This window comes from Pygocentrus nattereri, chromosome 16 (genome assembly GCF_015220715.1).
Source record: "Pygocentrus nattereri isolate fPygNat1 chromosome 16, fPygNat1.pri, whole genome shotgun sequence".
Lineage (NCBI taxonomy): Eukaryota > Metazoa > Chordata > Actinopteri > Characiformes > Serrasalmidae > Pygocentrus > Pygocentrus nattereri.
This window is the reverse complement of record NC_051226.1, coordinates 3,424,614-3,436,822: the sequence shown is the minus strand read 5'-3', so window position 1 is coordinate 3,436,822 and position 12,209 is coordinate 3,424,614. Positions and strand designations below refer to the sequence as shown.

The following is a 12,209-nucleotide window of genomic DNA, read 5'->3' as shown; positions in this document are numbered from 1 at the left end:
AATGAACCATTTTTGAAAAGGTTCTATGTAGAACCCTTTACAACTCGTTGTCTACCAATCGCAGCCCAGATTTAATATTGCAATACTGTTTAATATCTAATATTTCAGAAGGAACCTCAGTGACTGCTTATGTGGATGTGAAGTCAAAAAATATAGAAATATCAAAATAAATAAATAATAAAAAAATTAATAAAATAAAGAAATAAATCTAAATATTTAAACAAGTCTATTATTATTATTATTATTATTATTATTGCTGTTGTTGTTTTTAATAACTGTGTATAAGCGCAAGATTATAAACACCAATATATATATATATATATATATATATAGCTCAATTAAAATGTATGCCACTGCTGAAATGAAGTATAACAGGTTCACCAATTTTAAAATTGTAATAATTTCTAAAATCAAGAGCCCCTCTTGTTCAGGAGTTCTTTTTCACAGGAAAATATATTGAAGGAAAAGCGGTAACTTTATAAACTTTCTCCACCTTTAATGTAAGTTAAACGAAGGAGATTTTATTCCAGGCAAATTTAAAGCATTTCATTGGCCCATTCCCAATAATGTAAAGACCCGCTGTTGTGGTTACATGACACAGGAAAATAAAAATCCTTAAAAATAGAGATACTTTTTTTTCTGGACGATGATAAGACATATATATGTACACACACACACACACACACACACACACACACACACACACACACACACACATACACACACACCTACACACCCTGTATAAATAATAAAGCACAAAGCCAGTTGCAGATAAAATCAAACATAATGAATAAATAAGCAGCACCTCTTTTATCTCCGGGTCTGAAGGAACAGCAGCTATAAATACAGACTACATAGACATGCTTATACAGTTCAAACATGCCAGCAATATATAATACATCAGAATTCATATTGATAATATTAATAACCAGCCCACTCAGACAGGAGAACTGACTGAACGATCTACATCTCTAATAATACACAAAGTGATGATAATGTCATATGCATATCATAACACGTATATGTCCTCCGCGTCCAATTCTGCTGAGCTCTTCTGCTGCAGAGGCCTGAAAACATCTGCAGGGGAAACAGTGAGAAAAACGTTCAGTTCACTTTGAAACACAGCAGTTCTACAGCAGCAGCTTCACAGAAAACCCTGGACCGGAAAAGTAATCATTAAGTAATCAGTAGCTATTTTTCTAACACAGTTGATTACCTTAAAAATTCAGTCAGCAAAATTCGAATGAATTTCCCTCTTTTAGGAATTTAATGAAATGAGATGATTTAAAAGAGCAGTTCTGACTTATTACACTGACCTACAGTGCGGCTCTTCACTGAGTGAATCACTGAATCACTTCAAATTCACTGTAATTACAGATATATTAAAGATTCAATTAGACATTTAGAAATGAGAAATTCTCTACATCCCTACACATTTTTAATAATCAGTGTAAAACTGTAAATAAAAATGATGAACAGAGCTGTTAAAGATTCTAAACTGATTGAGAAAGTTCTGATAAAAATGATATGCAGAATAAAATTCCAATAAAATTAACATCCAAAATTAAACTTAATAATATGTGTAGTAAAATTCTAAAAAGAATTAATATCCAGAATGAAGTTCTAATAAAAGTAACATCCAAAATGTTTTTATAAAATTAATATTCAGAAAAAAATTCTAATAAAATTCATATCCTGAGTGAAGTTCTAATAACATTCATACCTAGAATGAAGTTCTAATAAAATTAATATCCAGAAAGAAATTTGAATACAATTAACTCCCAGAATAAAATTCATATCCAGTATGTGGTTCTAATAAAAGTGACATCCAGAATGAAGTTTTATAAAATTAATATTCAGAAAGAAATTCTAATAAAATTATTATCCAGAATGAAGCGCTAATAAAATTAATATCCAGAAAGATGTTTTTATAAAATTAATATCCAGAATTAAGTTTTTATAAAATTACTATTCAGAATGAAGTTTTACTAAAATTATTATCTAGAATGAAGCTTTATAAAATTAATATCCAGAATGCAGCCCTAAAAAAATTACATCCAGAAAGAAGTTCTAATAAAATTAATATCCAGAATTAAGTTTTTATAAATTAATGTCTAGAATGAAGTTCTAATAAAATTATTATCCAGAATAATGTTTTAATCAAATTAAAATCAAGAAAGAAGTTTTAATAAAATTATTATCCAGAATTAAGTTTCATAAAATTAACATCCAGAAAGAATTTCTAATAAAATTAATATCCAGAATTAAGTTTTTATAAATGAATGTCTAGAATGAAGTTCTAATAAAATTACCACTCAGAATGAAATTCTGATTTAGTTCATATGCAGAAAGATGTTCTAGCAAAATGAACATCTGAAATGTCTGATATTTAAAAAAGTAAAACTTTCATCAATTTTTATGAATAAGTCATAACAGTGTAACTGTTATTGTGTCACGACTGTCTTTCATTTACCCATCTTCAAATCTCCAAATATTCAACAAAGTATCCAAAATGATTTTCTTGCATCTAGTTTATAATATTTAATTCCAGATCGTGGAAGTTATTGTTAAAGTAAATAAACAAACTAATACTGAAAGTTGAAAAGGTGAGTAGCAGTGCTAATATAGGAACCGGTCAGCTTGGCTGCCTTAGTCTCAAACAAATGTGTTCTAGGTCAGGTTCCATTGGTCAAGGTTATGTTTAATGCGCTCTTTGTCTTACAAAGAATTTCCAATGGAAAATAAAAATTGAGCTTCTTGTACAACAACAGAGCGACAACATAATCCAGATCGAAATTCCCCAAAACAAACTGCACTGTTTGTTGAGGTAATAAACATTATATCCCAGCAACCACAGCTACAGAGTTACAGTGAGGATATAATATCAAACATATTCAAAATTGAGTTTTTCATTGTAAAAATTTGGCTTTAAATATAAAATTTAGCATCTGAACACGGAAACATGCTTAAGAGGCAAAAACGAGTGGTGACGCTCTTTACCGTAAGTCGAGTTCTCCGGGGGTGAAGTTCTAGACTGTTCAGGTGGAGTTATGTTCTTCATAAATCCACGCATTTCCAGGTAAATGTTCTCCTCAGTAACTGCAACAGGGGAACATGGTCATCTCCAGCAGGTCATTAATGATTTAATGACCAACAGGAGATTTTTGGGAGTGAAGTTTGACTCTCTTACCTTTTTCATCTGTCCTCATCTTTCTGGTCACAGTCACAAATCCCACCCACAACACAACGTTCAGGAAAAGAACCGACGCTGCCAACGTTGACCAATACCCTGTTTCACAAACAACACACGCTCAGTGTAAAAGGCCTGAACTGGGCCGTTTTAAGGTCCACGCCGTGTCACTGCTGCCTGCTGAGGGGCTGTAATTCACTAAATCATCACTGTCCAAAGAAAAACAAGCCTCTCCAAAACAGTAACTTTACAGGAGAAAAACAAAAACAGTCTTACCGTTCAGTGTAAGTCAATGTAAAGAGGTTTATTCCAAGTGATTTTACACCGTTTCTATTGGTCCATTCATCATGACACTTCTACACAACGTGAAGGACGGCTGGTGTGAAACGATGTGGAAAAACGAAAAATGACAAAAATGGAGATAAATGGTTTTCTCTGGACAGCGATGATATGGTCAAACCAGTCAGTCAGTGTTAAGTACAAAGTTTTAAAAAGCTTTTAAACCACCTATCCTTCTGGGCCGTTGGGGGAGCTAGAGCCTATCCCAGCTGTCACTGGGTGGAAGGCAGGAAACACCCTGGACAGGCCGCCAGGCCATCACAGGGCAGACAGACAGAGACATTCACACTAGGGGCAATTTAACATGTCCAAATGGCCTGACTGCATGTCTTTGGACTGTGGGAGAAAACCGACTCAGAGACAAGGAGAACATACAAACTCCACTCTGAAAGGACCCTGGTTACCTGACCAGGACTCGAACCCAGGCCCTTCTTGCTAAGGCGACAGCGCCACCCACTGCACCTCATTTGTGTAGCTAGGCAATGAGGGTCCTTGCTGAATGTTCATGTAAACAGAAACTCATTTTTGTTTGGTTGGGTCGGTCATTTGAGTTTCAGTTCCTCCTTATCCATTGCTGAGGTTAACCGAGAGCAGGGATGGACCCTCGGGTGATGACTTCGGAGCCCCTCCCAAACACAGACGCACTGTGGCCGCAATGCAAAAAATAACAATAAAAAGGAAACTAGGTCTGAAAATCAACTTGCGTTTGTTTATGTTTGCAAATGCAATCAAAAATGTCTCAATGTGTAACAACCTATTATCATATCACAGTCACATTTACGTAGAGGGCTCTTCATTATTTGAACTATGGTGGCAGGAAAGGGGCTGAGGAACTTCCTCTCAATTATTTAGTCATTACATCATCAAGGGCTGATTATCTATTCATATCTTTCTTTTCATCTGTGCTTTCATCTGTAGCAGTCCCCAATCCTGAAATGCAACGAGGGCCCCAGCAGTAAGGGGACCCCACGGGCACTGGCCCCCCGTGCCCAGTCAATAATCCATCACTGACTCAGAGTGTCTGGTAGAGTTTATATATCGCCATCTACTGGCTGCAACTCACATTTCACTCTGAATCTTCTCCACAGGTAAATAAAGAGTAATCTATAATACAATATCTTCAAAATGAAAAAATAACCATCAACAGTACTGTTTCTCTACGACCACCTGATCCAAGTCAAACTTTTGTAAAGAGCATCTACACAGATATTCGCCCCTTTAGTATTAAGTCTGATATAAACACATTTATATACAAACATTTTATATTTCATGTATACTTCTTCTTTATGTGTGTATTACAGCCCTGTTTCCAAAAAAGTTGGGATGTTGTGCAAAATGTTATTGTTTTTTTTGAAAATATATATTTATTTTGAATTTCGTGCCAAAAACATGTCTCGTAAAAGTTAGGATGGGGCAACTAAAGACTGATAAAGTTGTATAAAGCAAAAAATGATATGACATGATTTTACAACATCTCACCACTAATTTGGTTCATTGGCAACAGGTCAGTAACATGACTGGGTATAAAAAGAGCATCTCAGTGTAACAGTCCAGCCTGCGCCACCAGCCGTCAGCAGAGGGCGACGGCGGCAAAGTGCCATAACTTTAGGGAACTCCAATTCCCAGAAGCCCTCGGGCTGATTAGGCCCAACTTTACACACCTGTGGACTCCTCTACTTAAGGCTGAGGCAAACAGAAGCCCTTTGTCACACCTTTGTAGAGGGGTGACTGATACGGTACCTAACCCAGGTGGGTATTTAAACAAAAATAAAGGAAAAAACTAAAAGGAAAAGATGGCTAGAAAAAAAAACAAACAGAAGAGAATATTTGCCTCAAAGTTACTCAAAAAAAAAAAAAAGTCTTGAGCTACAAACGGCTCCAAGCCATACAAAAGAGGTTTGCTCCAAGAGAAACAAGTGAAACAAAGTCTGCCTTCCCTTCATAAGAACAGGGGAAGAGTCTTTTGTTTGTAGTTCAGTCTTTGTTCAAGCACCGCTTTCAGAGTCACCTGTGCTTCCCAGTGGTGCAGCAGTAACTCCACGGACCGAGCCTGGCTCTGGGTCACCTCAATCCCAATGTGCCAAATTTACATCCCATTGCCCCAGTAAATGTATTGAACACCCTTTGCAAGTAAAGATGGCCAGGGGTTCGCCACTCTGTGAAAGCCTGCACCATCAAATAGGGCAACAATTCAAGAACGTTTCTCAACATTAAAATAGCAAAGAACCTGTTGATTTCTTCATCTATGATGCATAATAGCCTTAAGAGGTTTGGAGAACCTGGAGAAATCTTTGTATGCAAGAGTCAAGGCCAAAAAGCAATACTGTCTGGCTGTGATCTTCAGACCTTCAGCATTAAGAACAGACCTGATTCTCTATTGGAAATCACTGCATGGGCTCAAACACTTCGGAAAACTATTGTCTATAAACTTGTCAGTTTGTTCCTGCATCCATAAAAGTTCTACTGTGTACAGAAGAAGCCAAATCTAAACAGGATCCGGAAGCACCACTGTTGACTTCTCTGGGCCCGAGCTCATTTAACATGGAAATACTTTATCGAATCATGGACCTTATTGAATCAAGAGGGGGACAGTCTGGTATCTGGCATCTGGCTGATGGTATGAGGGTGCATTCGTGCACCTGCTGAACAATATACACCGGTTTTGGAGCAACATATGCTGCCATCCAGACGACATCTTTGCCTGGCTTATTTCAGCAAGACGTTGCCAAGCATGGCTCTGAAGTAAGAGTCTGGATGATGAACTGATGAGCAGCTGAAATCCTGTATCAAGCAAGAACAAACATTCATCTTTCTAAACTACAGCAGTGTCTCCTCAGTTCCCAAATACTTGGTGCTAAAAGAAGAGGTAATGAAACACAGGGGTAAACAGGCCCCCGTCCCAACTTTTTTGAAACATTGTCAGCATCAAACTCAAAATAGGCATATATATATATATATATATATATATATATATATATAAATAAATAAATTTCGACAATGGAGTTCAAATGATTGGAAACGGGTTTGTACCAAATGGACAGCAGCAAACCAGATGTACGATATTTATGAATGGAGCAGCAGAACGTTCCATCAAGAGTTAAATTTCCCCAAATTCTGCTATCAGTCAGACTCTCCGGAATGTTCTAATGTAATTCTTCTTCTTTCGGCTGCTCCCTTTAGGGGTCGCCACAGCGGATCATCTGCCTCCATCTTGCCCTATCCACTGCCTCTTCTACTTTCACACCAACCATCTCCATGTCCACCTTCACTACATCCATAAACCTTCTCTGAGGTCTACCTCTTCTCCTTCTGCCCGGCAGCTCCATCTCCAACATTCTTTGCCCAATATATCCACTATTCCTCCTCAACACATGTCCAAACCATCTCAACCTGGCCTCTCTGGCTTCATCTCCAAACTGCTCCACCTTCACCGTCCCTCTGATCTGCTCATTTCTAATCTTGCAAATCCTTGTCACTCCCAATGAAAGTCTCAGCCTCTTCATCTCTGCAGCTCTGCACATCACCCTTGTTCTTAAAAATGGGGACCAGTGCACTGCTTCTCCACTCATCAGGCATCCTCTCACTCTCCAGGATTTTGTTAAACAACCTGGTTAAAAAGTCCACTGCCTTCTCTCCTAAACATCTCCATACCTCCACAGGTATGTCATCTGGACCAACTGCCTTTCCATTCTTCATCCTTTTTAAAGCTGCCCTCACTTCCACCTTACTAATTCTCTGCACTTCCTGATCCACTATCTCTCCCCCATTGTCCTTCTCTCTCTCTCGTTTTCCTCATTCATTAGTTCTTCAAAGTACTCCTTCCATCTACTCAACACTCTCTGTTCACTCACTAGTACATTTCCCGCTCTATCCTTTATCAGCCTAACCTGCTGTACATCCTTTCCAGCTCTATCTCTATGTTTAGCCAAGCGATACAAGTCCTTTACTCCTTCTTTACTGTCCAGCCTCTCATACAGCTCATCATAGGCCTGAGCCTTTGCCTTTGCCACCATTCTTTTCGCTATGCGACTAGCCTCACAGTATTCCTGCCTACTTCCTTCATCTCTCTGGTTATCCCACTTTTTCTTAGCTGCCTTCTTCTTCTGAATACTCTCCTGGACTTCCTCATTCCACCACCAACTTTCCTTGTCTTCTTTCCTCTGACCAGACGAAACACCCAACACATTCTTGCCAGTTTCTCTCACCACCTTAGCTGTAGCTTCCCAGTCCTCAGGTAGCTCCTCACTGCCCCCAAGGGCCTGTTGCAATTTTTCCCTGAACTGCCTGCAACCATCCTCCTCCTTCAGCTTCCACCATCTAATCTTTGGCTCTGTCTTCACTCTATTCCTCTTCTGTTTCTAATCTCATTCTACAGACAACCACCCTATGCTGCCTTGCTACACTTTCCCCTGGCACCACTTTACAATCTCCAATCTCCTTTAGGTGGCATCTCCTGCTAAGGATATAATCCACCTGTGTGCACCTCCCTCCACTCTTGTATGTCACCCTGTGTTCTTCCCTCTTCTGAAAATACGTGTTCACCACAGCCATTTCCATTCTCTTTGCAAAATCTACAACCACCTGACCTTCCGCATTTCTGTCTTTCACACCATACATACCCAGCACCTCTTCATCCCCTCTGTTCCCTTCACCAACATGTCCATTGAAGTCTGCACCAATCACCAATCTCTCCTCTCTAGGGACACCATCTACCACTTCATCCATCTTACTCCAAAATTCCTCTTTCTCCTCTAACTGACAACCAACCTGTGGTGCATATGAACTGACCACATTCAAAATCACACCATCAACCTCCAACTTCAGGCTCATGATCCTGTCTGACACTCTCTTTACATCCAGAACACTTTTCCCAAGCTGTTCCTTTAGGATTATCCCTACTCCATTTCTCTTCCTCTCTACACCATGATAGAACAGTTTGAATCCACCTCCAATGTTCCTGGCCTTGCTTCCTTTCCATCTGGTCTCCTGAACACACAGAATATCTACCTTCCTTCTCTCCATCATGTCTGCAAGCTCTCTGCCTTTACCAGTCATTGTCCCTATGTTCAGAGTCCCTACTCTAACCTCCACACTCCTGCCTTTCCTTCTCTCTCGCTGCGTTCTAACCCGCCTTCCTCCTCTAATCTCTGATGGTCTTTGACCCGGTCGTTGTCAACTCGACCGATCCGGTATGGCAATCATATTTGTGATGATAGTTTTGGCACAAGTTTTACACCGGATGCCCTTCCTGACGCAACCCTCAACATTTATCCGGGCTTGGGACCGGCACCAGAAGTACACAGAGTACACCCCTAATGGCTGGTTTTATATTTCATATATAACTGTTATTTATTATCATTGGCCTCAAATGTTCAGAAACCAGGGCGCCAATCAGCGCTCATACAATCTTTAAAAATAAGAGCCAGATATAGTTCTTTGCACAATACCATAGAAGAACCAGTTTTGGTTCCCTAAAGGGCATTTTAGTGAACTACTTTTGTAAAAATATTGTGTAGATAGACAGAGGTTAGTGGTGGTAAAGCTGGTGGCCCACTGGCTTCCTGCTCAGCATGTGCACCACTGGTTGTTGAGCAGAGCTACTTTCCCTTCATTTCTTTCTTTTGTTATCCTTTTGTAAATTACTTGTCAATCATTTTAACAGTAATATTTGAAATAAAGCAGGTTTTTCAAAACTTGCAGTGTATGCAACATTTTCAACAAAATCACTTTAGGCTTTTTTTTCTCTGACTTGTTTAATATTTGTCTTTGTTCATTTTCCAAAAAAAAAAAGCCTGGACACACTTTTTTTGTAATACGTTGGAGGATATTAAACAGTAGTTAGACCTTGCATGCAGGACCACAGTCTGTACTGTGGGATCAGTTCAACAAAGACTAACAAAGTGCATTTTTGTCTTTTGGTTCTTTTTTATTCTACAGATTTTAAAATAAAAAGCGAAATGTCAAACAAATTTTCTTCTTTATTAGTGTCTTTCAGATGTCAGTATTTTGGTTTTAAATAAATATACAGGGTGAGTTAAAAGTCACAGGACAGGTTTTATTTTATTTTTTATTTTAATATCGACTTTTATCTCTGGGATCATCTCAAACAAATTGCTGAGTACCCACAACATCACCTTCAGCACTGCTTTTTTTTATTTGCTGTCCTTCACTGGACAAAAATAAATGTGTCTTTGACGCACAGTCTCACATCAGTGTTTATATATAATTTGAGGCGTATGTAAGTTGTAAGTTGCTCTGTTCGTCTTATATATATGCAGTACAGCTGGACAATGTTTCTTACATTTAATTATCTTGAATTAACTTTGTTTGCCCTAATTAACCCCTTAACAAGTCATGGGCCCAAAGTTTTATTACACACTTCTATAGCCTAAGAAAAGCTCCATTAGTTTGCGTTGAAGTCCCTGTAGCTACAGAATAATAAACCTGGAACGTTGAGGGGTTTAACCCATCATTTTGGGTGTAATTGTACATGAACGGTACTATTTTCAAGTATTTATTGAAATGTTTAGTAGATATGAATATGTTGATTTTTTTATATAAAATTGTTCCAAATTAAATATTTTAATTATTTCACAAAAAACCAACTGTCCCCTGTGTGATCTCGGATTCCTGAGCGTGTTCTGTAGAAATGAGTGAGCTGTTAAAGGGACAGTTACCTCTGCACAGTAGAGCTTTGGTTCTGATCTCGCTTACAGCATTAGATGCCTCACACATGAGCTCTTCAGGAACATCATCCTCAAACTGGATGTGACTGGTGTGTTCTTCTGATTTTGGGGATGATTTCATGCTCTGATTGGTTCCGTTCAACGTCCAAGTCCAAAGGAACTGGACGTCGTCTCCGGTCTCCACGCTGCAGGTTATGGTGATGTTTCTGCTCTCAGAACAGGACCTCCAAACCCTGATCCCTGAAACAGGCTCTGTAGAACGTCAGAGTCAGTTAGTGTTAAAAATGAAGATGTTCATTGAAGAACCCCAAAGAAGAGTGCCGCCACTGAAGAACCCCAAGTTTGCAGAAGATTTGTGAGTGTGGTGAATCTTTTACACCTTTATAAAGATTCTCCACCAATTTCTTCCTAGAACCTTTACATTTTGTCATTGTTCTTTTAATGATTTACAGTAAGGTTTCTTTCTAAAGAACCATAAGTTGAAAGCTTTTTTTAGGGAATCAAAAATGGTTCTCTCATGGAATCATGCCAAGAACCCTTTCTGGTTCTTTTATTTTTTTAAGAGTGACCTTGCATTGTTATTGTAAACAAATAAACAAAAATGGTCCTTTAATGGCATAAGTGTATTGTGGAACCACAGCATGTAGAACCCTAAAATGTAATAACTTGGCTAATAATGTAATGCAGCGTCTTTCCCGATTATTATTCTGATAACAACACTAAACCTTTACAAAAAAACAAAACGTTTTTCGGACCGTTCTAAATGGCAGTGGTCATTTACAGAGCCATGGACTATAGAAGAACCATTCGAATGCATAAATTATTCTCTGTATGATTTTATGGATCTTCTCTATGAAGAACCACTTTTTTAGTACTATACAGAGCTCCTAAAAGCGCATGACATTATTGTGAGTTTTAGTCTGTATTTGGCCATTGATGCTGTTTTCATTCCATATTATTTTTTTTTTTTTTACAATATTCTGTTCATAGATTTGTTTTGGGCATCAATAAAACGTTGACATCTTTACACTAGTTCTATACATCTGCACTGAGACAACTGCAGTGAATTCAGTGCCATAAATATTAGGACAAAAATGCCTCTCTTGGCAGAATGATGATCAGGAGACCAAGCACTGGTAAAATGAGAACGGGAGGAAGTTGTACTAACAATCAATAGACTGACTACAATGATGGCAGAGAAGATCAGATCTTCAGTACATACCGAGGAAGGTGAGGAGAGTCTCTTCTTCTGTAATATGATGTCCTGTTCTGTTATATATGATCACAGAGTAATTTCCTGAGCCTGTCTTTCTTCCATCGTGAATTTGAAGTGCACCATTTCTGAATATGCGGTATTTTTCCTTATTCTGATGGGTTATGTTTCGTTTTTTGCTAATAATCTGGTTGTTAAACTTCCACTGCACATCATCCATCTCTGAAGCAGATATATTTTGTCTCAGCTCCAGATGAACTGTGTCTCCAACTCTGTATGCTCTCTGCTGCCGGTCTTCTGTAGCACCTGAAACGATAAAGATTGATATGAAGTTAATACTTTGAAAACGTTCCGTTGCACCAGTGGAAGACAGTAGATGTTTTTTAAAGCCTACCGTAATGTGAACCGAGCTGAAAGAGCAGCATCCACAGTGAAGCCCATCTGCAGTGTCTTGAAGGGATTAGTCCTCTTGTTGGAGTCATTCTCTGCGCTCGGCTTGTTAAGCTCTACTGTATCAGCATGGCTGCAGAAGAATGTAACCACCACAGCCTCCACCACACTTCCTCCTCGTCACTGAAATAGATGTTACCTTCTGAAGAGTGTAATAGAAGTTCAGAAACCCCACAAAGTGAAACTGTTCAGATCACAGCATTTACCCACGAAACCATACGTTCCTCTTATTATTAAGACCTCCAACAGAATGGGTCTCTCTGGAGCAGCTGTACATGAGCCTGAGGTCACCATGCTCAATGCCAAGCATGAGCTAGAGGGGTATAAAGCC

At 38.6% G+C, this 12,209-nt stretch overlaps 1 protein-coding gene across 2 annotated transcripts; it reads right to left on the bottom strand.

The window, feature by feature from the left end:
* Positions 1-479: 479 nt before the first annotated feature.
* LOC108440623 (T-cell surface antigen CD2-like) lies at positions 480-11,919 on the bottom strand. 2 transcript variants are annotated; one of them, XM_037546275.1, is made up of 7 exons: positions 11,823-11,919; positions 11,438-11,734; positions 10,207-10,467; positions 3,191-3,289; positions 3,001-3,099; positions 1,317-1,365; positions 480-1,077 (listed from the first exon to the last, which is right to left on the bottom strand). In XM_037546275.1, exons 1-6 carry the CDS (start codon positions 11,908-11,910, stop codon positions 1,352-1,354), a joined length of 858 nt encoding a protein of 285 aa, XP_037402172.1. In that variant the 5' UTR covers positions 11,911-11,919; the 3' UTR covers positions 480-1,077; positions 1,317-1,351. The 2 variants fall into 2 exon arrangements, with proteins under 2 accessions (XP_037402172.1, XP_017575066.1); XM_017719577.2 differs by lacking the exon at positions 1,317-1,365.
* Positions 11,920-12,209: the final 290 nt, after the last annotated feature.